Genomic DNA, 23014 nt, shown 5'->3' with positions numbered 1-23014 from the left:
GAGGGCTCTTAGCCACTGTGTGCCTTCCTCGGACCATTCTCTCAGCATAAGGATGAGGCCACCCATACCATCCTTATGCCGGGAGGAGGGCGAGACATGCAGTGGCTGAGAGCACTCCAGAAGGCTCTCACTTGCTGTGTGCCTTCCTCCCCTGTCCTTTCTGCATACGGATGTGGCAGGCCACTGTGTCCTTATGCTGAGAGGACAGGGAAAATGAGGGGGGGCTGAGGTAAGCACCCAGAGGGCTGCATCTGCCCCCCACCCCCGGGGCCTTAGTTTGCTCATGCCTGAATTAGACTGTGCCTCACAGCATTGGGTAATATTGCTCTCTTGGTTTCCCTAAATGGTAAAAGGCAAAGGAGAAGACTAAGAGCTTCCAAGAGCTACTTCAGTCCTGATCATAGGAATAAACAGTTGATTTTGCCTCTCCTTTCCCTCTTCTGCATTGGAAGGACAAGGAGCAGCGAAGGAGATGAGCGAAAGCCTCATGGTTGTAGATCAGTTATTAGCTTAACCTTTCTCTCTGGTCCAAATTTGGCCCCGTTGTTGTTATAGACTGACCACAGTTTTCATGAAAGTAATTGCAAACCTATTTTTTAAAGGATCTAAATGCCAACTTAGCTAATCTCACTGCCGAATTTGAAAAAGCCACCGCTGAGAAAATCAAATGCCAGCAAGAGGCTGACGCAACTAACAGAGTAATTTCATTGGCTAACAGGTACTGTGTTAACAAATTCTGTGAGGAGTATTCCTTGTTGGCATTGACTGATTGCCACTCTGATTTCCTATTTTACTATGAGCCAAACAGCATGTGGAAGAGATGAATTCTTCATCTCCCAAAAAGATATGAAATGTATGTGCCAATTGTTTTGAAGTGATTAAAAAAAGATGGCAAATGCAGCTCTTACCATCATTACACAATCCAAGTCCAAATAACAACACATTTGTTATGAAGATTAAAGAAAGGGTGAAAAACACAGAGAAAGTGCCACAAGATTTTTTAGAATATAAATGTAGTAAGCACAGTTTTAAAATTGTGTCCACGTTACTAATAATAACAGTCATTCAGATATAATATATCAGTTATGGATCTTCTTTCTATAATTATAACCAATATAATGTATTTGAAAACATGAACAAAGTTAAAAATTTGGCATTATACTAAATGTCAAGTAGCTGGCCACTTGGGAGTGCCTCTGGTGTTGCTATAAGAAGGTCCTCCATTGTGCAAATACATTACAACTGCACCTTCGGTTCGCTTCTGACACAATAAATTAATATTAATATATGGCAATTGGCCTTTTCTATTTGTGGCCTTAACTTAATACGTTCTCTTTAGGAATATCTGTCTTCCAGCACAACTCTGTTGACAGTTTCCAATGAATTGTGCTGGTGGATCCTGAGATTCCTAGAGAGGTCTTCTCTCAAGTAAAAACAAATACAGTAGAGTCTCGCTTATCCAACGTAAACAGGCCGGCAGAACGTTGGATAAGCGGATATGTTGGATAATAAGGAGAGATTAAGGAAAAGCCTATTAAACATCAAATCAGGTTATGATTTTCCAAATTAAGCACCAAAACATCATGTTATACAACAAATTTGACAGAAAAAGTAGTTCAATACGCAGTAATGCTATGTAGTAATTACTGTATTTACGAATTTAGCACCAAAATATCACGATATATTGAAAACATTGACTACAAAAATGCGTTGGATAATCCAGAACGTTGGATAAGCAGGTGTTGGATAAGTGAGACTCTACTGTAGTGGGTTTTTTATTCACAATTTTTCTTCTTACATTGAAGTACTGCACCCCTAACCCGCAAAAAATTGTGTGGCTTTCTGTAGTTTGGCTTTAGGAAATATCAATGTTTCGTACTTCTTTGTCTTTGACATTTTTAAGAGGCAGAACAGGATTATGATCCTAAGATGCTGCAAAAGTCAATTTCTGCATGTGTCAACATGACTAAGTCTAGTGTTGAGCCTTGATTGCTATCCCCTAGATAAGTTCATATAAAGTATAATCACCAGAAGATGGTAATAACTGTGCTGCTAGTACGAACTGTGAATTGCTCCACCAAGTACTATGAAAATCAAGCTGTGATTATTTTTAATATAAGCCATGGGTGGTGAGTATGGTGCTTTAAGTCAGAATCTCAAGAATCTAAGCATTTATTATTTTTGCAAATTAATTTTCCAGAGAGGTCAAAATCAACATCTTAGCAATAGATATTAAAATCATACATCAAAATGAAATTAGAAGTGTTTTAATGTTATTGCATATGGATAGCAGATAATGTTAAAAACTTGAAACTCTGAAGGGATCACTCAACTATTTTAAATATACAGAGTCAGAAGTTCAAAGGCTTATGGTTAATCCTCCTGGGAAGAGACTTGTTATACTTCCCAGCATGCTATGAAACCTTACCAGAAAATGAATGCTTCATGAACTGCGAGTCAAGGGCACATTGTTTGTTTAGAGAATCTGCAATTAGATTGTGGGAAGTCTGTTAGTTCAAAAGAAAGTAACACTCTTTGCTTCATTATGGGCCTGCAGAAACTCAAGACATTAGTTTATTTTGATCTTCGGAAAGTCTCAAAAACCAGTGCTTTTGGTCTCTTACCAGAAGTTGTGCAAGGTATATCACACGCATATACAAAAAGCCATGCATCTTTGCAGTAGTATCATTGCAAGAGACAGGCCAGCTGTGAATTACCGGAGGTGAGGTGCTCCATCCCTCAGCTGAGAGAAGTGGAAGGGGACTCTAGCCCTGATTATTGAATATCTTCCTAAAGATTCCAGCAACTGAATGAAATCTTTTAAAGGAAAGCGCCTACTTATTATTTATTAAAAGTACTTGTTTCACATTTTCTTTTCTGTGATCTCTGAAGACAAATAGGTTAGAACCTTCTAGAGCTGAGTGTAATTCTAGCATTTCTATAAGCATTTTTTTCTCTTATTTATTTATTTACAGTATTTATATTCCGCCCTTCTCACCCCGAAGGGGACTCAGGGCGGATTACAATGAATACATATATGGCAAACATTCAATGCCAACAGACAAACAACATTCAGTTTTTTAGACAGACACAGAGGCATTTTTTTTAACATCTTTCCAGCTTCACGATTCCGGCCACAGGGGGAACTGTTGCTTCACCGTCCATTGGTGGCTGTTCTTCCTCTTCTTTTCCTCGTGAGCAGTTTTATGGTGTTGTAGATTAGTTAAATTAGCCTCCCGCATAAAGCGTCCCTAAATTTTCCCTACTTGACAGATGCAACTGTCTTTCGGGGCTGCTAGGTCAACAGCAAGCCGGGGCTATTTTTTTTTATTTTTTTTATGGTCGGAGGCTTAACCCGACCCGGGCTTCGAACTCATGACCTCTCGGTCAGTAGTGATTTATAGCAGCTGGTTACTAGCCAGCTGCGCCACAGCCCAGCCCTCTTGAGGCTAAGTTTGTTTTGTTTTTTTCACTTTTGAATGTAAAGTATTCTTGTTACTAGAATTAGTAGTGTAATATTTTAGTATTCATTTTTAGTCTGTTAATTCAATAATCCCAGTAAGATTCATATGGATGAATATGATCTGGCTCCAAACTGTTTATAATTTTTGTAGGTCAAAATCTGCACTTTGATTTGAGATTGAAATAAATGGTAAACAAGTGTCATTGGTCCAAGGTCAAGGCTTTCTAAGCGCAAAACAGATAGGACATATGTTTCAGTGATGTTACGTTCTGAACATTTGTCATAGGCAGCTCAACACAGCGTGCATTGCAGGAATGCAGTCATAATGTTGTCACTGTAGCCAAATGGTTCTTCACATGGAAAGTGTGCAGTTGGGCAAAAGTGGTGGCATTCATAGCCACGGACAGTGTTTCACCTTCCAAGAGCAATGCTGAATCCAAAACACCTCCAAGCTGAGAACCTGGTCCTTCAGAAGGAGCGCAACATGCCATAGCTAATAAGACTAGTAGTCCTGCCAGTTTAACAGACAGTTTTACCTCTTACAGACTAACTTCACAAAGTATTAGGGACATCTGGGAAGTTTTTATGAGCACCATCTCAAAGTTATAGTAGCAGCAGAATATGAAAGTAGCCCTGGTATGAAGATGCTGGTCACTTTTAACCTTAAGCAAGAGGCATTGTAAGGCAAAGTGTTTATTTCTTCTGCCCTAGTGATGAATATCAATGTGGTGGTGGTGGTGGTGGTGGTGATGGGGTGTCCTGCATTGTACTAACCAAATGCATCTCTCCTTTTTGAAATGTTTCTCAAGGCTCGTTGGTGGTTTAGCATCTGAAAATGTACGTTGGGCTGAGTCTGTGGAAAATTACCGTGAACAGGAAAAGACTTTGTGTGGAGACGTACTCCTAATTACTGCATTTGTTTCCTATGTTGGCTACTTTACCAAAAAATACAGGACTGAGCTGCTAGACAAATTCTGGGCTCCTTATTTACAACAGCTAAAGGTAACTAAGTTCAATAATAGGCTAGGCTTTTGTTCCTCTGGCTTAAACTTGCAGCTAAGCATCTATCCTCAGAGGTATTTATGCAAGACTTCATGTTATAGTCCAGAAAATCCCAAATCATGGAAAAGTTACTTGTAGTGTAGGCTAGGAGATTCAGGAAATTACACTTTAAAAAGCGCAACTTTTCTATATCCCAGTGATCCCTACTTGCCTTACTCGGGAATTTAAAATTCTGACCCCAGCAAAGTTAGGGTACAAGTGGATTCCTCTTTTTAATGCATGCTATTCTTCAGTTTCAAAATGTGCAGGACAGTTTGTATAAACTACTAGAACAGCAGACAACAGCAAAAAGCCACACTGGAAAACTATTACCAAAGAAATTATGCTTCTGAGATTAAAAGCCTGAGGCCTTTGCCTGGTGTTTAAAAGACATTCACCTTGGGGAGCATTACCAGCAGGGCACCACAACCAAGAATACTCTGTGTTGTCGAAGGCTTTCATGGCCAGGATCACAGGGTTGTTGTATGTCTTTCGGGCTGTGTGGCCATGTTCCAGAAGCATTCTCTCCCGACGTTTCGCCCACATCTATGGCAGGCATCCTCAGAGGTTGTGAGGTTGTGAGGTACCCCAAGAATACTCTGTTCCCAGTATACACTCAGTTCACCTCAAATGGAAAAAGCACCAGAAAGGTTTTCAAGAAGACCATAAAATACAGGCAGGTTAATGTGAATAAGACATTATTTCATATATTGTTTCATACATATAATCTGAAGCAAGACTTTAGACTTCAACACTCCATCCCAGTTAGCAGTTCTGAACAGTCTCTGAGCATGGAGCCATGACCAACAGTCTAGTGTTTTTTGTAGTTTCTCCTGTATATGTTGTTTTATACTATATACATTTTTGATGTTTAATAAAGATATTTCTTTTAAAATAATCTATGTCTTTATGGCCTCAGAGAGATGCTCTTCCTCACTAGGTGCCAATTCCTATCACTCCTGATCTGGATCCTTTGAGCCTCCTAACAGATGATGCAGATATAGCAACATGGAACAACCAAGGTCTCCCCAGCGACCGCATGTCATCAGAAAATGCAACTATCCTGTGCAATACAGAGCGTTGGCCACTCATTGTAGATGCCCAGCTCCAAGGGATCAAGTGGATTAAGAACAAACATGGAGCAGACCTAAAGGCCATCCGTCTTGGACAGAAAAGGTTGAGACCAAATGTTCTGTTCTCATTCTTTGACTTTTATTCTCAATATAAGCTTTCCTACAGATTCAAAGCAAAGCAGTCCTATGCTCCCAAAGTGGTGTTCTTCAAATTTCATAAGTGTGGGACACTTCTTCGTAGCTAGTGCATTGGATTGAGTTTCAATTCTCACATCAGTGCTGATAAGCAGAATTTTCTCTTCCACATAGCATCCCTTCTAATCCCCAAACTGATCCATAAGGATCAAAGGACCCCAATGAATGCTATGAGTTTGGGAGAGACAGGAATATGGATCCATGATGGTTGGACAGAGTCACTTTCAAAAGTAAAAACCTTTGTCTCAATATAAGACAGGTAATAGATAGATACTGCTTCTGTCCAGACTCCATTCCTGACATGGCTAGCAGTAGCAGAAATGGGGAAGTCCACAGACTTAAAGCACCTTTTTTACTGCTCACCACTGTTCTGAATGTTTGTGAGAAAAATTGTTTCAGGATCTTCAGTAGAGTGTAAAAGCTGCTTGTGCATGTTTTAGTGCTATGTGTCCTGCTTAAAATGTCCTCATCTGGTTCTGCAGCTATTTGGACATCATTGAACGAGCTATTTCTGAGGGAGACACTCTGCTCATTGAGAACATTGGGGAGACAGTGGAGCCTGTACTGGATCCTCTGCTGGGCAGAAACACCATCAAGAAAGGAAAGTAGGTTTACTCTTCCTCCTGCCTATGCACAGTAAGCTCCTGATTTTAAACCCAGATGATTCTGAATGTGAGTTTATTTGTTTTTCATAAAGCCCCCCCCCCCCCCAAAAAAAAAAAAAAACAAACCAGGAACTCCACCAGTGTGCTTTTGTTTTTCCCTTCCCATTTTGATTTGCTTTTCAAGGTCAGAAGGAAATGCAGAATTTGCTACATATTTTTCTTGACTTTCCTTCTGTTTTGCAGTGGAAATTGTTGCCGAGGAATTCCTGGATTAGTATATGACAGCCTCTCCTCGCACCCCACACCACATCTGCTGGGAAATGTTATAGTTATTTCCAGATGCAAATTAGTATGTTTCTTATTGGGATAAAAATTGAGGGTTAGTCTCTTGCTTTTAAGTGGGCCCGAAATTGCAAGCATATTTCTTTTTGGTATTTGTGCATTTGCAAGCATCAAGAAAATAATACCTTCTTCTAACACAAAAAAGCTTCCTAGTTTTGCCATCGGTCTTATTTCATTTCCTTTAAGAGGTGTGTTCAAAGATTTGCTGGAAGATGTGTATGCTTAAGATAACTGCAGGGATGCCAAGCATGCCTAATCTTCAAGGATCACTGCAACAGCTCTCTGTACACACAAATGCATTTAAATATACTTTTATACTTTCCAACTAGAGGCGTATATGTATAGGCTGACATTTAAGATGTGCCATTTAGAAGTCAGGAGATACTCAACCCTCTCAGTGTTTGAAATGACATATGATTGTCATCTGGAGTCATTCAGGTTGTTTGGAAGCATTTTGAAAAATAACAATGACAAATATTTATAACACGCTCTGCTTTTCTGCCTATACAGTATTCATGATTTTTGGATTTATCCTAAAAATATTTACCCTTGATGTGCATTTCTTGTCTTACATTACCAGTTGCTCTCTATCAGGGCACCATTGCTCCTACAAAGGTTCTTTAGAACCACCCAAACTATCTCATGTGCATTTCCTGTAGGAGTAGACACGTATTCCATTCTTTTCCATTACAGTTGCCTGGCTTATTTTTTTCACATAACACCTCTTTAATATCTGTCTAACATAGTCAAAGCCTTATGTATGTAGGTTACAGTAGAAGAGTATGTAGCACTTATCTTGCATTGTACTAAATCATGTTCTCCAGGGTAAAACATTAGGATTTCCAGTTTAACACTGGAGCTCTGCTAAAATAAAAGAAGCTGACACCATTTTACAGTGATCAGTATGATGTGAGAAACTGCAGACTGGAAAATTTCTCTTCTGGTTTGTTCAATATCTCATCCCTTGTCAAAACCCTAATCCACAGGTACATTAAGATAGGAGACAAAGAGGTGGAGTACCACCCCAACTTCCGGCTCATCCTACATACCAAGTATTTCAACCCTCACTACAAACCAGAGATGCAAGCCCAGTGTACCTTGATCAATTTTCTGGTCACCAGGGATGGACTGGAGGACCAACTTTTAGCTGCTGTGGTAGCAAAGGAGAGGCCCGACTTGGAAGAACTGAAGGTAATTTATTCATGCCAGACAAGGAACAGCATGCCCTGCTTCAAGTAGAAGCCTATTCTCCCCAACGCCCCTTCATTTGTCTCTTTCACTTCTGATCAAGTAAGAGACTTGATGCTGGGTTCTTTCAAATGCTGTCAAAGGTATAGAAGAAGAGGCACAAACCAAGCAAACTTTATTAGTTGCATTTCCAAGCCATCTTCAGTGTCCACCTGAGCTGATACCATTTATTGTGCTTCACTAATATATTATGGAAGGCACTGATGGCTGATAATTTCCATCAGTGGGATGGTAGGTCTTTTGTGAGTTTTAGTCAGAAATTTAAAGGATCTATCAACAATATTGAACCTATAGAGAGATGAAAAGATTCAGGTCTGACTTTTCAGTTTTGAAAACAAAATGATTAGGGTTTTTGGAGACTTGCCATATGTGTTGAGTCCCACGAGCCCCCCCCCCCCCACGCGCAATCAATTTATCTTGTTTGGAGGCATGGGGCCTGAAACACATGGGAAGATTGTACACCTTCACATAGAAAAGATGATGCATTCACCAATGTGTAGCAACTTCTCAACTCTTCCTCTCCTCTCCCAATATTCTTTGCTGCTATAGGCTACTCTCACGAAGCAACAGAATGAATTTAAGATAATCCTGAAGGAGTTGGAGGACTCTTTACTGGCTAGACTCTCTGCTGCCTCAGGAAACTTCCTTGGGGACACAGCTTTGGTGGAAAACCTAGAGACAACCAAGCGCACAGCTAACGAGATAGAAGAGAAGGTAAATGGGATCCCCTGTCTTTCACTGTGCTACTGGGGCAGTGCTAATAATAATAATAATAATAATAATAATAATAATAATAATAATAATAATAATAATAATAATAATAATACACCACCACCATCTTCCAAAGGGACTCGGGGTGGCTCACATAACACTCAAGGTGTAACATGCAAAGTACAAACAGTGCAAAACAAAATGTAACAATAAACAGTTAATATCATGTCACAAATTCACAGTACCCCTGATTAAAAACAATAAAATACAGAGATTGTTGTAGGTAAAAACAGCAATATTCGATCTCAGAATTGTAAAGTGCTTGATAGAGAATCTGAAGGTCCTTATGTATATTACTAAAGAATCTAAACATGGTTGAAGGCACCAAGAGGACTAGGTAGCATCTCTGATGGCAGTACAGCAAGGGGTTGTAGAAGTATATTGTGAAAGTGTTACTCAAAAGTCCTTTGTGTATCAATAATTTATTTCTTTGAGTTTTTTAGGTGAAAGAGGCTAAGATTACTGAAGTGCAAATTAATGAAGCTAGAGAGAATTACAGGCCAGCTGCAGAAAGAGCATCGTTGTTGTATTTTATACTAAACGACCTCAACAAAATAAATCCTATCTATCAGTTCTCACTAAAGGTAACTAACAATGAAACATCTTGCTTGAATGGGCCATTGATTTCATTTGCACATCAGGACAGATTGTCTTTAGCCATCACAGAACCTACTTTGCTTGGAATCTTTCTGCAATCCTTATGGTGGACTGTCTGACCATCTCAGTGAAATATATGGGTGACAGCAATAACATGGCTACTGTAATATGTCCATGATAGTAAAGAATAATTAAGGACCAAGGAAAAATAACTTGTTACATCATATTGTCAAAGAATCTAGATGCATCTGACATCCTAAAGACCAAATGTTGCTTGATTAATATTTTGATGAAGATGCCTTCCCTACATTTGTATAGTTTAATAAAATGTGAAGCTATATGACCATTTGAAACATCTTGGATCTGTGCTTTGACTTATCTTCTGACCAGGCATTCAGTGTTGTCTTTGAGAAAGCCATTCAACGTACCCTTCCTGCAGATGACGTGAAGCACAGAGTGATAAATCTAACAGATGAGATCACATACTCAGTCTACATGTACACAGCGCGGGGACTTTTTGAAAGAGACAAGCTTATTTTTCTAGCCCAGGTTGCCTTTCAGGTGAGATGATTACATGCTAATGAAAGGTAAATAAATGATCCTGTGGGCTTGTCTTGATGAGATAGAGTCAGAACATGCCTTTCCTGCAACACAACATATAATTGTGTTGAGGTATGGGATAACTAGCTGGACATCATGTTATTACAGCTGAAAGATTACTGGTTATTGACTTATTTATAAAGGACAGATGCACTCATCAGGAGAGTAAGGCTCACCCAATAGTGGAAGTAAAAGCAGGAGAACAATAGTGGGAAGTTTATTTGAGAACCAGCATAGTGTAGTGGTTTGAGTATTGGACTATAACCCAGGAGATCAGGGTTCAAATCCCCATTTGCCCATGGAAATCCATGTGGTGTCCTTGGGCAAACCAAAGTCTCAGCCTCAGAGGAAGGTAAAAGCAAACCCCCTTGGAACAAAACTTACCAAGAAATGCCTATGATGGGATTGCCACAGGGTTGCCCTAAGTTGAAAATTACTTGAAGGTAAGGTAAAGATTTTCTCCTGACATTAAGTCTACTCATGACTGATTCTGGGGGTTGGTGCTCATCCCCATTTCTAAGCCTCCATGCTCATATGGCAGGCATGACTGCATGGAGCGCCGTTACCTTCCCACTGGAGCAGTACCTATTGATCTACTCACATTTGCATGTTATCAAACTTCTAGGTTGGCAGAAGCTGGGGCTAACAGCAGGAGCTTACCCTGCTCTCCAAATTTGAATCACCAACCTTTCGGTCAGCAAGTTCAGCAGCTCAGCAGTTTAATCTGCTGCGCCACTGGGGGCACATAGCAATTCTCTTTGTCCCACCACCATCATATGCTTCCATGGTGAGGACACGAGATGGAGCCTCCTCAGTGGGTGCTCCCACCCTCTGGAAATCCTTTCTGCAGAGAGCTAAACTAACCCCATCCCCATCTTCCTTTTGCTGGTCAGCAAAGGCCTCTTTGTTTAAGAAGGCTATTAATGTGTAGGTAGAGAGGCTTCTTAGGGGATATGTTGTTTATTATTTGCTGATCTTACATTGAAATTTTATTGTTATGTTTTTAATTGATTCTTTACATGAGCTGGTTTGTGTCCCATTTTGGAAGAAAGGCTGTGTCCAAATGAAATTATAAAATAAAAAATAAGAAAGAGCCTGAGCCATCCCTGCAATTAGGTGGAGTGGTTCTGCTACCTCAGCCATTGGATTTGGGCTGAAATGAAAGGGAAAAAATATATGGCTTTTAAGAAATTATATTGTTTCATTACTGCCATGAAAGAGAAGAGGTGTTTGTGGGATTACCTGCTCTGCATTACCTGTCAAAATAACCTAGCAGGCTTTAAGTACTATGCACTTTAATTTTTGCGGATGGAGTGCTATTTGCGGTTGTGCTCCAAAGGGAAAAAAATGTTTTTAGATGTCCCTGGAGAGAGTCTTCATCAGTGAAGAAGTAATAAGAGTGCAAAGATACAGACACAGAAGGTTAAAGTAAAAAGACAAAGAGAAAGCAATATAATCAGCAGCCTAGGAAAAAGATTAAACAGCATAATCTGGCCAAGTAAGGTCAACACCGAGAAGCATACTCTGCATTAACAACACAACACCTTCTGGAGAGCCAAGCAGCTGCTCCTCTAGTCAGTTGTCTTTTTTTCCTAAGGCTCACATCTGCTACTGCTCCCCAGGATTTGGGAAGAATTGATGCTTAGGGATACCACTATGTGGTCCATATTAGGTCCGAGGCACTGCTAGAACATGGGGAAGAAAGAAATTAGTGCAGAAACATCCAGAACATAGTCAGGGACAAGGGATTGGGCACACACATGGTGATCATAACCCACACGACAATCAAATGTATTGGGGTTTTGTTTTTTTTTAAATCACCTTTTGGGAAGGAAAAAAATAATTTGGAATATTGAAGGGGAATGGAAATAGCCCAGAACATTGTATGATTAGCAAAATGTCATTTGGGTTTATTTATTTTTTTGATGCAGGGACAAGTATAGGTCTTCTATTTTGAGACAGATCTTATAAATCCATTTAGAAGATACCCAATTTATTCCCAGGAAGTGGTGCAAAGAGCCCTAATGTTCTTAATTTCATGCCTTCTTCAGGTCTTGCTGGTGAAGAAAGAAGTGAATCCAGTGGAACTTGATTTCCTCCTGCGTTTTCCCTTTAAAGCTGGACTAGCCTCTCCTGTAGAGTTCTTGTTAGGGCAAGGATGGGGTGGAATTAAGGTTTGTTTTTTGTTTTTTCCAGTCTAATATACAGGGTGTTTGAAAAAGAACTCGCTAGTCACCATTTAAATTAAAGTCTGGGGAACATATGGCTCTGGTAGAAATACAACCAAGTCTAGGAAACTCTGCTTTTGTCTCCAAGCCCAGAGTAGTGATAACAGTGGGATTCCTAAAATGCAAGTTGTTTTTACATTTTAAAATATGAGCTGGATTTTCCAAAATATATAACATTTGAATACAGAAAGAACAAGAACTAGAACTAATAAAAGAATATATGCTGACCTGTGCAAAAAATGTTGGAAGGACACTGAACAGCAAGAAAGAGCTTGGAAAGACATAGCAATTTTTACATGTTCTAGCAATGTTAAAGAAAATACGTAGTTATAAAGTCCACGGATGATATTTAATCCCACAGCTACTAGCTAAAGTACCATATATACCTGAGTATAAGCCGGGTTTTTCAGCCCTTTTTTAGGGCTGAAAAAGCCCCCCTCGGTTTGTTCATTTATTTATTTAATTAATTAATTAATTAATTTATATACCGCTCTTCTCCCCCAGGGGGACCCAGAGCGGTCTTACATAATGGCAAGATTAATGCCACATATAATACAAAATATAGTAAAACAAACGATCGTAAAAACACACTTAAAAACCAGTATTATACCCCATTTAAAACAGTAAAGCACTGTGTGGCCATTACAACAGGGCCAGTAGCATTGGGCCAAAAGTCAGGTTTATACTTGAGTGAGGATCCTGGCCAGTTTATATTCGAGTCAGCTTATACTCAAATATACAGGTAATCAGAGTTGGACAGTCTTATGTTATTAAAGTCTTATTATTATTTTAAATTACAGTTTTATGTAAATATTCAAAACATTGAACCTATTGATGCCTCAATTAATGTAATTTTATTGGTATCTATTTTTATTTTTGAAATTTACCAGTAGCTGCTGCATTTCCCACCCTCGTCTTATACTTGAGTCAATAAGTTTTCCCAGTTTTTTTGTGTGGTAAAATTAGGTGCCTCAGCTTGCATTCGAGTCAGCTTATACTAAAGTATATCTGTATATAAAACCAGGAAAGACTTATGTTGGAAATGTGAGAAAGAGAAATATACACTCCATCATGTGTTATGGAACTGTAAAAGAGTTAAGAACTACAATTAATACAATTAATAGTATTTTACCATTAGAATTTATGCTGCAGCTGTATCTTCTCAACACGATAGATGTACAAATCAATAAACCTACAAGAATAATTATGTATATGACTACAACAGCAAGGATAGTATTGGCAAAAAGGCATTGTATGTTTAACTTTCTCTTTTTACCAAATAGAACACAAGGAGACTTAGGAAGAACCTCTACCTCAAAGGGAGGGAAGGAAGTAGTGTCTCTGTATTTATTGTTTAATTTGATTATGTTATGTCTGCTTGGTTTGTGTGTGTTATTTCTTCTTTGTATCTTATGGTGTTGTGTGAAGGGGCTTTTTCTTTCCTTCTGAAAATCGGTTAAAATACTACCAAAAAACCCCAAAATAGCATAAAATGTGAGCTGGATTAGGAGAGAATCACCCCTATAGGAGGTATACTGGAGTTGGGAAGGAGCATCAGTGTGGTCTCTTCAGGGGCAAGACAGACCGCCTTCTTCTTCAGTTAATGTCCACTACAGGTCTAGTGCAATACTCTTCAGACCTTCTCTCTCCTATTTCTCTAAAGAATTTTTAATTAGAACATTTTTAATATATGTGTAACAATGAGATGCTCTTAGCATGAAGTATATTGCCTTTTCGATATTCCACGTGGCCCTGCTCTTGCCATCAACCATAAAATGGAATTGGACCCATGTCATCATTTGAGCTGATGATAGAAGGGTGTGGACAACACACCAGGAGATGGAAAAATTGCTAATAGTTTACTTGGGAAGCAGGCTCCATTTGAGAGCATGTGGGATTGGAAGAGGACTCTGCTATTTTACATGAAGACATACTCTTGAGTATCCTTCATGAAGACATACTCTCATGTATTGGAAATAGACAGGAAAGGAATATTCAGCACCATATCTTTGGTTGTTTTATTCTCAGGTGCTTTCTGACATGGATGAGTTCAAAAACTTGGACAGTGATATTGAAGGCTCTGCTAAGCGCTGGAAAAAATTTGTGGAGTCTGAGACTCCAGAAAAAGAAGTCTTTCCCAAAGAGTGGAAGAACAAGACAGCCCTCCAAAAGTTGTGCATGATGAGATGCATGAGGCCGGATCGCATGACCTATGCAGTCAAGTACGTGTTGCCTTCCTTCCTCACAGCATAATACTATATAGGAGAGGGTTACTTCAACATTAGAAAAAAGTGGTAATGATCATTTATTGGCTGCTCATGATATTTTATTTTAATTCTCTCTCCTGAAACATAAAACTAAATGTAAAGTGGTAGTTTTCCACCTATAAGGCAGATGCCAAACATGTCCCTTCTACATACAGCATACTCATGGGCTGGATCTCTCAGGAAAGGTGTTCACCCTAATCTGGACTATGTGTCTGGTTTTTGAAGCCTGTTGTGCCACAATTAAGAGATAACATTGGATTATTATTGTGTGTCAGTTTCAAAAAAAACTGGAACAACATGTTATTATGAGAGTGAGTTTTAGCACTGTGGTGTTTTGAGTGGGGACTCTTCTACAAAGATAGGGCATTTGCATTTTATCAACTATTCAGCAAAGCATCTTAGTTTTACACTAGTTGAATTCTCCAAATCATATGAGGAAAGCAGTATATCTACACCAATATTCTTCATTCTGTCTCCTGGTGTTGATCCTTTAAAAGATGTTGAAGTCCTAGGTAAGTCAGTATCCCCTCTCCCATGCATGTACTTTATAGCAGTGCACATAGAAAGTTTTTTAAAATGATGCAATGAAAGAATATCACATTTAAATGTTAATTCTCCTAGGTCAGAAGCTTGGCTTCACCATAGACGATGGAAAAATCCACAATGTGTCCCTAGGACAAGGATTATTATTATGAGTCAGTTTCAAAAAAACTGGAACAACATGTTATTATGAGAGTGAGTGTTAGCACTGTGGTGTGTGTTTGAGTGGGGACTCTTCTACAAAGATAGGGCATTTGCATTTTATCAACTATTCAGCAAACCATCTTAGTTTTACACCGTTGTTGCTGTGTGCCTTCAAATTAACTCATGGCAATCTGAAGGCCACCTTATCACGGAGTTTTCTTGATCAGATCTCTTCAGATTTTTGCTATTCTTAGGCTGAGGGAGGATGATTTGCCCAAAGACACCTAGTGGGTTTCCTTGGTTGAGTGGAGTTTCGAACCCTGGCCCCCAAGTTCTAGTCCTATACTTAAAACCACTGCAGCACACTGACTCATCTTTTTAGATGAAAACTATCTTGGTTATTTGAAGCAACCTTGGGGAAAAAAACCTTTCTCTGCACTTATTGTGAGCAGTCCCTCCACAGCATTAGAAACTTGCCTATAAACAAGGACCCCTGGTGGCGCAATAGGTTAAACCCTTGTGCTGACAAGACTGCTGACCAAAAAGGTGAAGGTTAGAATCCGGGGAGCGAGGTGAGCTCCCATCTGTCAGCTCTAGCTCCCCATGCGGGGGCATGAGAGAAGCATCCCACAGGATTGTAAAACTTCAAACATCTGGGCATCCTCTGGGCAACGTCCTTGCAGACGGCCAATTCTCTCACAACAGAAGCAACTTGCAGTTTTTCAAGCCGCTCCTGACACGAAAAAGAAAAATGCCTAAACAAGAAACTGACAACTTCCTTAATAGTTTTTCCTGCATATAATTAGCATAAAGTCAATTGTTCTCAAGCCTTGAGGAATGACAATTGTTTTGCTGTACTGCGTTAACAAGAGAATCTTAGTGAAGGTGTCAGTTCTCAGGCACTGGTGTCTTTGCTTTAATTATGTGTATCTATTAGGTAAACCCACTTATTTCAGTGGGATTTTCTCCCAGATAATTTAAGATTGGGCTGCAGAGTTCGTAAGTTTAAATTAATGAGTGAATGTGTTAGTTTCTTTTACAAATCCCCTTTGCCTGCACAAACGGACTATGAACTTTATCTATCCATCCTGCCCACCTCCTTAACTGTGTCCCCAAAATATGATTTTCTCAGGAACTTTGTGGAGGAGAAGATGGGAAGTAAATTTGTTGAAGGACGAAGTGTTGAATTCTCCAAATCATATGAGGAAAGCAGTATATCTACACCAATATTCTTCATTCTGTCTCCTGGTGTTGATCCTTTAAAAGATGTTGAAGCCCTAGGTAAGTCAGTATCCCCTCTCCCATGCATGTACTTTATAGCAGTGCACATAGAACGTTTTTTAAAATGATGCAATGAAAGAATATCACATTTAAATGTTCATTCTCCTAGGTCAGAAGCTTGGCTTCACCATAGACAATGGAAAAATCCACAATGTGTCCCTAGGACAAGGGCAGGAGGTTGTAGCAGAAAATGCTCTTGATGTGGCTGCAGAAGAGGGGCATTGGGTCATCCTTCAGGTATTAAAATGGCAATGAGATTTCATATGGCTTTGTAAAGAAGCAAAGGAAGGCAAACCTGGTGCATTGACCATGCTTGCCTTCCTTTCAAAAGTAAATCATTTCTTAGCAAAATAATAATGTTCAGTATTATCCAATGAAGATGCACACCCAGTAATCTAGAAACCAAATAGAAACCACCACAAGTAATGCCTCCCATACATACTGGCTGGTGAGTGTTCAGGGAATTAACCAAGATGCAACACTGGCACTATCTCTGGTCATGTTGCAGTCTCTGTCCAGAAATATCCAGAGATACTTGCAACCTTCTGGAAGAGTGTGGGGAAATTTCTCCAAATCAGACGTGAGGAGAACCTTTCCATCCACACATCTTGAAACCAAGCCAACGAATGGGGCACAGAAGGCAAACTTAAAACAGCATCTGGTTTACACTATAGAACCCTAAAGCTACCGTTTAAGAGGGCTCTCAGTACATGGGGGGAACCAGGTGTTCAACCTCAGTGGTAGGAAATAATATGTACATTTGTGTACCCCATAGAACATACACCTGGTAGCCAAGTGGCTTGGCACCCTGGATAAGAAGGTTGAACGATACAGCATTGGGAGCCATGATGATTACCGAGTATTTATGAGTGCTGAGCCTGCACCCAGCCCAGATTCACATATTATCCCCCAGGGGCTCTTGGAAAATGCCATTAAAATCACCAATGAGCCTCCAACAGGCATGCATGCCAACTTACACAAAGCACTGGATCTTTTTACGCAGGTAAGCTGTCTTTGCTGTTACTGGTATGCTATGACTCCGTAATCTCCATCACGCAAGCACTGGAGTTGGTTTATCCCATCTTCCTGGAAACACTAGTGGCACTTTAAAAGGGTTGATCACATACTTTAATTCCTAGCATCTGGGAGATTCACATTCTGCCATCTCTGTATTGAAGAATATGTTATGGTTCCAGATATGCAACAGGTGACACAACACTTTAATCCTGTATAAGAGCAAACCTGGTGTAAGTATAGCATAACTGCTAGTGGAAAGGTATGCTATAATACCTCTCTGTTGGATCTTGAGCATTCAGTACAACTATTGTGATCAGAGACACTTTATGAAGCCCTTTAAAAAAAACTTAACAATTAGCAATAAAATGACCAGCCATTTATGTATATTTAATGCAAGACAAGTGTATGCCTGTAACACCACACCACTGCAGTGCTTAATGCCTGCATTTTGTGTCTATGCTCCTAAAATCCAACAATTAAAATGTTTAAAAACACTTCATAAAAAATCAGGCCACCTCCATTTTACCAATATGGCTAAAACTAGTGACAAAATGCATTTGCAAATCTTGTTAGAATCATAGAATCCTAGAATTGGAAGAGACCTCAAGGGCCATCCAGTCCAACCTCCTGCCAAGAAGAAGAGAAATCGCATTCAAAGCATCCCCGACAGATGGCCATCCAGCCTCTGTTTTGAAAACGTACATTCTAGCATTATGGTGTTACAACACTATGCCAGTCCTTCGTTTTTAAAGGATTATACCTAGAAAAACAGAATGATCTTTTAATGCTAAAAAGATTAGAAAAATAATCACTCATAAAATAAAAAGCCAAAAGATGATGATGAAAGTGAACTAAACTGTGATACACCTATTTTGTAATACAGGAGAGTCTCACTTATCCAAGCTAAACAGGCCGGCAGAAGCTTGGATAAGCGAATATCTTGGATAATGAGGGATTAAGGAAAAGCCTATTAAACATCAAATTAGGTTATGATTTTACAAATTAAGCACCAAAACATCATGTTATACAACAAATTTGACAGAAAAAGTAGTTCAATACGCAGTAATGTTACGTTGTAATTACTGTATTTACGAATTTAGCACCAAAATATCACGATATATTGAAAGCATTGACTACAAAAATGGCTTGGATAATCCAGAAACTTGGATAAGTGAGGCTTGGATAAGTGAGACTCTATTGTACCTCAAAGCCCAGTCCCTGAAGGCCTCTCTATTTGTTCAGGGGTTGGCAGCCCTGGAGGAAGAAGCAGAGCAGTCTTCCCCAATGATGCTGTTGGGGATCCCTGCCCTGCTTTAAAGAGCAGCGGTTTTGCTACTCTTCAGTGATCCTTCCATCATGCCAATGTATGTGTATACCTCTATCTCTCTGCTTGCATCCTCCTCCCTGGCACTGAGGGAAGAAGAGGAAAGATCATAGGGGCAGCTCCTCTAGCTCTATTTATGCTCTGCCAAAATAATAATAATAATAATAATAATAATAATAATAATAATAATAATAAGTCGTGAGGGTAATGCATGGACCAACTATTTTTTGGAATATCTTTTCCCTCTCCTCCACCACCTGTGCTGCAGTTCAGCAATTGCCCCAGCTGGCACTTAAATTCAAGTCCCACACTCCCAGCACCATCTATTTTCTCAGCAACAGGTGCTACAGCCACCAGAGGAGAAGTCATACCCATTCGTTCTCCTTTAATGGCCCTTGATTAGCTGGCTGTCTGGAAGCTTTGCCATCCCCAGTGTGGCCTGGCTCTATCACCAGCTACTTTTCCATTCTTCTGGAAAATTTAGAGGATCTTAAGAAAAGATAGAGGAACCATGGGGAAAATACAAGAAGGCAATGCTTAGAGGATGGAATTGCATGTATCCTCTGTAACAAGTGAAAATCTTGATGTGAAAAAACTCTCAGCTACATTTTGAGTAGTTTTGGGAAGAGCTATTGGGCTGCTAACTACCTGAAATTACCACAGTGTAGGTCCCTTTGCTGATGTGATGATATTGTAGGGGGTGGCAGTCATGGCACAAGTCGAAAGCCCCCCTCCCCACTGCTGGCTCCTTCACCAGTGAAACTGGCTTGCAGAAGCAGACTTCCTTATTTCTTTCCTTGTTTTCTTTTAGGATACCCTTGAAATGTGCACCAAAGAAATTGAATTCAAATGCATTCTTTTTGCCCTCTGCTACTTCCACGCAGTTGTAGCAGAGCGGCGGAAATTTGGAGCCCAAGGATGGAACAGGTCCTACCCATTTAACAATGGAGATCTCACCATCTCCATCAATGTACTATACAACTACTTGGAAGCCAATGCGAAGGTAATGAATTAGCTTGTAATGATTTCTATAGCAAAGCAATATCAATAGCCCAAGTATTTCTCAGTGGTTAGGAGGGAATAGGAAACTGGGGTTTTAATCTGACCATGTTTTAATGATTCCAAGGAGGAGAGCACAGATCCTGAGCAGAGAAATACTGATCAAAATATCTTATGGTTTGGAGGTGTCGGGGAGGGTGTGTGTGTGTGTGTGATGCTTCTTCAGACATTGCCAACAGAGCCTCTGCTTTCAGAGCAATCATTCGCAACACAACTGTTTCTCTGGAACTCAGATGTCTAATTGGAAAGTCCTGAATGTGTGCTTCCCAGAAACTGGGAAGTTAAATAGCTGTCAGAACCCTGGCTGCTGGGCACCAATAACCTTACACGGAGGCCAGTCTCTATCTAATATCTTTATTAAGGAAATATATAAAAGCAATAAAAACAAGTGAAGATTATAGTTCAGAAGCAGACCTTTCAAATGAGGTCAAATATAGTCCAAAAATGTATTGTCCAATAAATGATATTAGAGTTCAAAGTTTTAATCCACTTGACCGAAACACACACTTTTGCCAAGCAATAGTGTGGGGAAATGACAGAGTCTTAGAGTCCAATGAAGCTTGACAACAAGGCTGGAAATAAACTTGATTCTTGACTAGGTCCGTGACTGGAGACAAGGCAAAACATGAAGCGTGGAGCAGGGTCCGTGGTTAAACAGCAAGGCAAGGCAAGGGCTTGAAGCTTGATCCGGGAAGCAAGGAACTGGGGTTACGAAGTCCACACACGATCTCTCTCCTGAAGCTGATCAATTGACTCCGCAAGGAATCTCTCGTGCCAAACACCTATATTGGGTCTCGTTTTCCCGCCAACAAATCTCTTTCCCTAGAGAACAAGAAGCAAAACCCAACTCTGTCCAGATGCAAGACTCCTTAGAATTTCCCAAGGGAAGCAGGCCTAATCAGTCTGTTGTTTGGCTGCAATCCGTAAACTCCTTCGTTGGGCCTCCCTAATTCCCCTATCTCTAGAATAAGATTCTTTCCTGGGAAACGGAGGGGAGTCCTGCCCAAGGCCTGTTTTGCTGAATTCTTGAGGGCAAACGTCAACATCCGGCAGGTGAAGAGACTCCGGCTCTTGTTGCACCAGCGAAAACCCCATGTTTTCATCTTCATCTGCCACAATAGTACTAGGAACAGGACTACAGGGCCCATGAGGCATCACAATAGCCTCTGTGTCTGTCTGTCTGTGTATTGTTTGTCTAATGGCATTGAATGTTTGCCATATATATGTACATTATGATCCACCCTGAGTCCCCTTCGGGGTGAGAAGGGCAGAATATAAATACTGTAAATAAAATAAATAAATAAATATTCTGAAGCAGTAGTTGTGTTTCTGCAGCATGCTATTTAAATTGAACTATAACCATTTTATTTGCCAACGCTTAATCTTTGGCTATTCAGAGCAAGCTTTCTTACTGTCATTAAGACTTGAAGAGAGAAGTATTGCCACATTGTCTTATAATTATTTGATATGTATCTGACAGAATGGCTGGATTTAATCTGAACCCAAAATTTCTCTTGAATAAAAATCCTGATATATGTTGAAACTCAAATTTTGCAGGTTTAACTTGGCAGATCATATTTTTCATGAGTTCATCAATAAATGGGAATTAGTTTGGGAGTTTTGCAGCCTGCTGCTGAAAATTGCATATGATATACATAGAGTAAAATGTAAAGGAAACTAAAAGAAGTTTAGCATATAAAGTTTATAAAATACTAGCTTGGGGACCCGGCGGTGCCCGGGTCATGTGAGAAAGACATTGTTTGCCTGTGTTTAAAGTGTAGTCTCAATGGAATGTCAGCTGGATTAAGTGAGTGTGGGTGAACTACAACTCCCATATGCAAGTCCCTTCGTACACACTCCATCCTCCTCTAATGAGTGTCAGGATGTAGAGAAGGTCATGGGGGCTCTGTGTTTCAAGTTTGGTTTTGGCCAGTCATTGTTGGGGGGTTGTAGTGCTCTCAGGAAGTGAGTGAAGATACTGCAGGTCCCATCATCCATGGTCCAAACACTCCCAAACTGCACCAGGATGTAGGGCGGGTCATGAGTGGTCTGTGTACCAAGTGTGGTGTTGATCAGTCATTTGTGGCAGTTGCAGTGCTCTCAGGAAATGAGTGAAGTACTGCAAGTCCCATTATCCCTGGTATGACCCCCAAACTGCACCAGGACATAAAGATGGTCAAGGGAGGTATGTCTGCCAAGTTTGGTCCTGATCCATCATTTGTGAGAGTAATAGTCCGAGACAATGTGTTTGAAAATGTGTTGTCGAAGGCTTTCATGGCTGGGATCACAGGGTTGTTGTATGTCTTTCAGGCTGTGTGGCCATGTTCCAGAAGTATTCTCTCCTGACGTTTCGCCCACATCTATGGCAGGCATCCTCAGAGGCTGTAGCGAAACGTCAGGAGAGAATACTTCTGGAGCATGGCCACACAGCCTGAAAGACATACAACAACCCAGTGTGTTTGAAAGTACTGCAAATCCCATAATCCTTGGTCCATTCTCCCCCAAAGTGCTGCAGCATGTAAACCATGTCATTTGGGATATGTGTGCGAAGTTTGGTCCAATTCTGTCATTAGTGTCAATTGCAGTGGTTCCAGGATGTGAGTGAAGGTACTGTAAGTCCCATCATCCTAGGTATGTCCTCCCCCAATCTGCACCAGAATGTAAAGGGGTTCATGCAGGTTCTGTGTGCCAAGGTTGGTCCAGTTCCATCACTGCTCTGCATCACAGTGGTCTGTTAGAGTTGAAGCGTTAGAAATTACTGCAAATCCCATCATCTATGGTCTATCCTCCCCCATACCGCACCAGGACGTAAAGTGGGTCATATGGGATATGTGTGCCAAGTTTGGCCCTGATCCAACATTGGTTAGAGTAAAAGTGGTCTGTGGGAGAGGAAGCTTTTGAAAGTACTGCAAATCCCATAATCCGTGGGCCAAATGGCACCAGGCCGTAAAGTGCCTCATGGGGGTTATGTGGGTCACGTTTGGTCCTGTTCCATCATTTGTGGGCATGGCAGTGGTCTATGGTAGGTGAATTGGGTGAAGGAACTGCAAATCCCATAATCCTTGGCCCATCCTCCCCCAAACAGATGCAGCGTGTAAAACATGTCATTTGGGATAAGTGTGCCAAGTTTGGTTCAGTTCTGTAATCCTTGGCAGTTGCAGTGGTCTCAGTAAGTGATTGATGGTATTTCAAATCCCATTATCCATGGTCCGTCATTGC

General features: G+C 40.3%; 2 protein-coding genes across 2 annotated transcripts in view; one reads left to right on the top strand and one right to left on the bottom strand.

Moving 5' to 3' along the window:
- pgs1 (phosphatidylglycerophosphate synthase 1) overlaps positions 1–23014 on the bottom strand; it is an 80635-nt gene that overhangs the window by 11190 nt on the left and 46431 nt on the right. The window lies entirely within an intron of this gene.
- dnah17 (dynein axonemal heavy chain 17) overlaps positions 1–23014 on the top strand; it is a 130752-nt gene that overhangs the window by 99469 nt on the left and 8269 nt on the right. The window contains exons 62-75 of the mRNA XM_062970774.1: positions 603–718; positions 4273–4465; positions 5445–5680; positions 6255–6377; positions 7706–7910; positions 8517–8681; positions 9182–9322; positions 9726–9896; positions 11987–12109; positions 14192–14385; positions 16247–16395; positions 16505–16632; positions 17171–17398; positions 19548–19739. Of these exons, the coding sequence (XP_062826844.1) occupies positions 603–718; positions 4273–4465; positions 5445–5680; positions 6255–6377; positions 7706–7910; positions 8517–8681; positions 9182–9322; positions 9726–9896; positions 11987–12109; positions 14192–14385; positions 16247–16395; positions 16505–16632; positions 17171–17398; positions 19548–19739 (2364 nt within the window). The remainder of the gene's footprint in view (positions 1–602; positions 719–4272; positions 4466–5444; positions 5681–6254; positions 6378–7705; positions 7911–8516; positions 8682–9181; positions 9323–9725; positions 9897–11986; positions 12110–14191; positions 14386–16246; positions 16396–16504; positions 16633–17170; positions 17399–19547; positions 19740–23014) is intronic.

The sequence above is a fragment of the Anolis carolinensis genome, chromosome 2 (genome assembly GCF_035594765.1).
Source record: "Anolis carolinensis isolate JA03-04 chromosome 2, rAnoCar3.1.pri, whole genome shotgun sequence".
NCBI lineage: Eukaryota > Metazoa > Chordata > Lepidosauria > Squamata > Dactyloidae > Anolis > Anolis carolinensis.
Note: the sequence above shows the minus strand (reverse complement) of the source record. Positions and strands in the feature narration are given on the sequence as shown.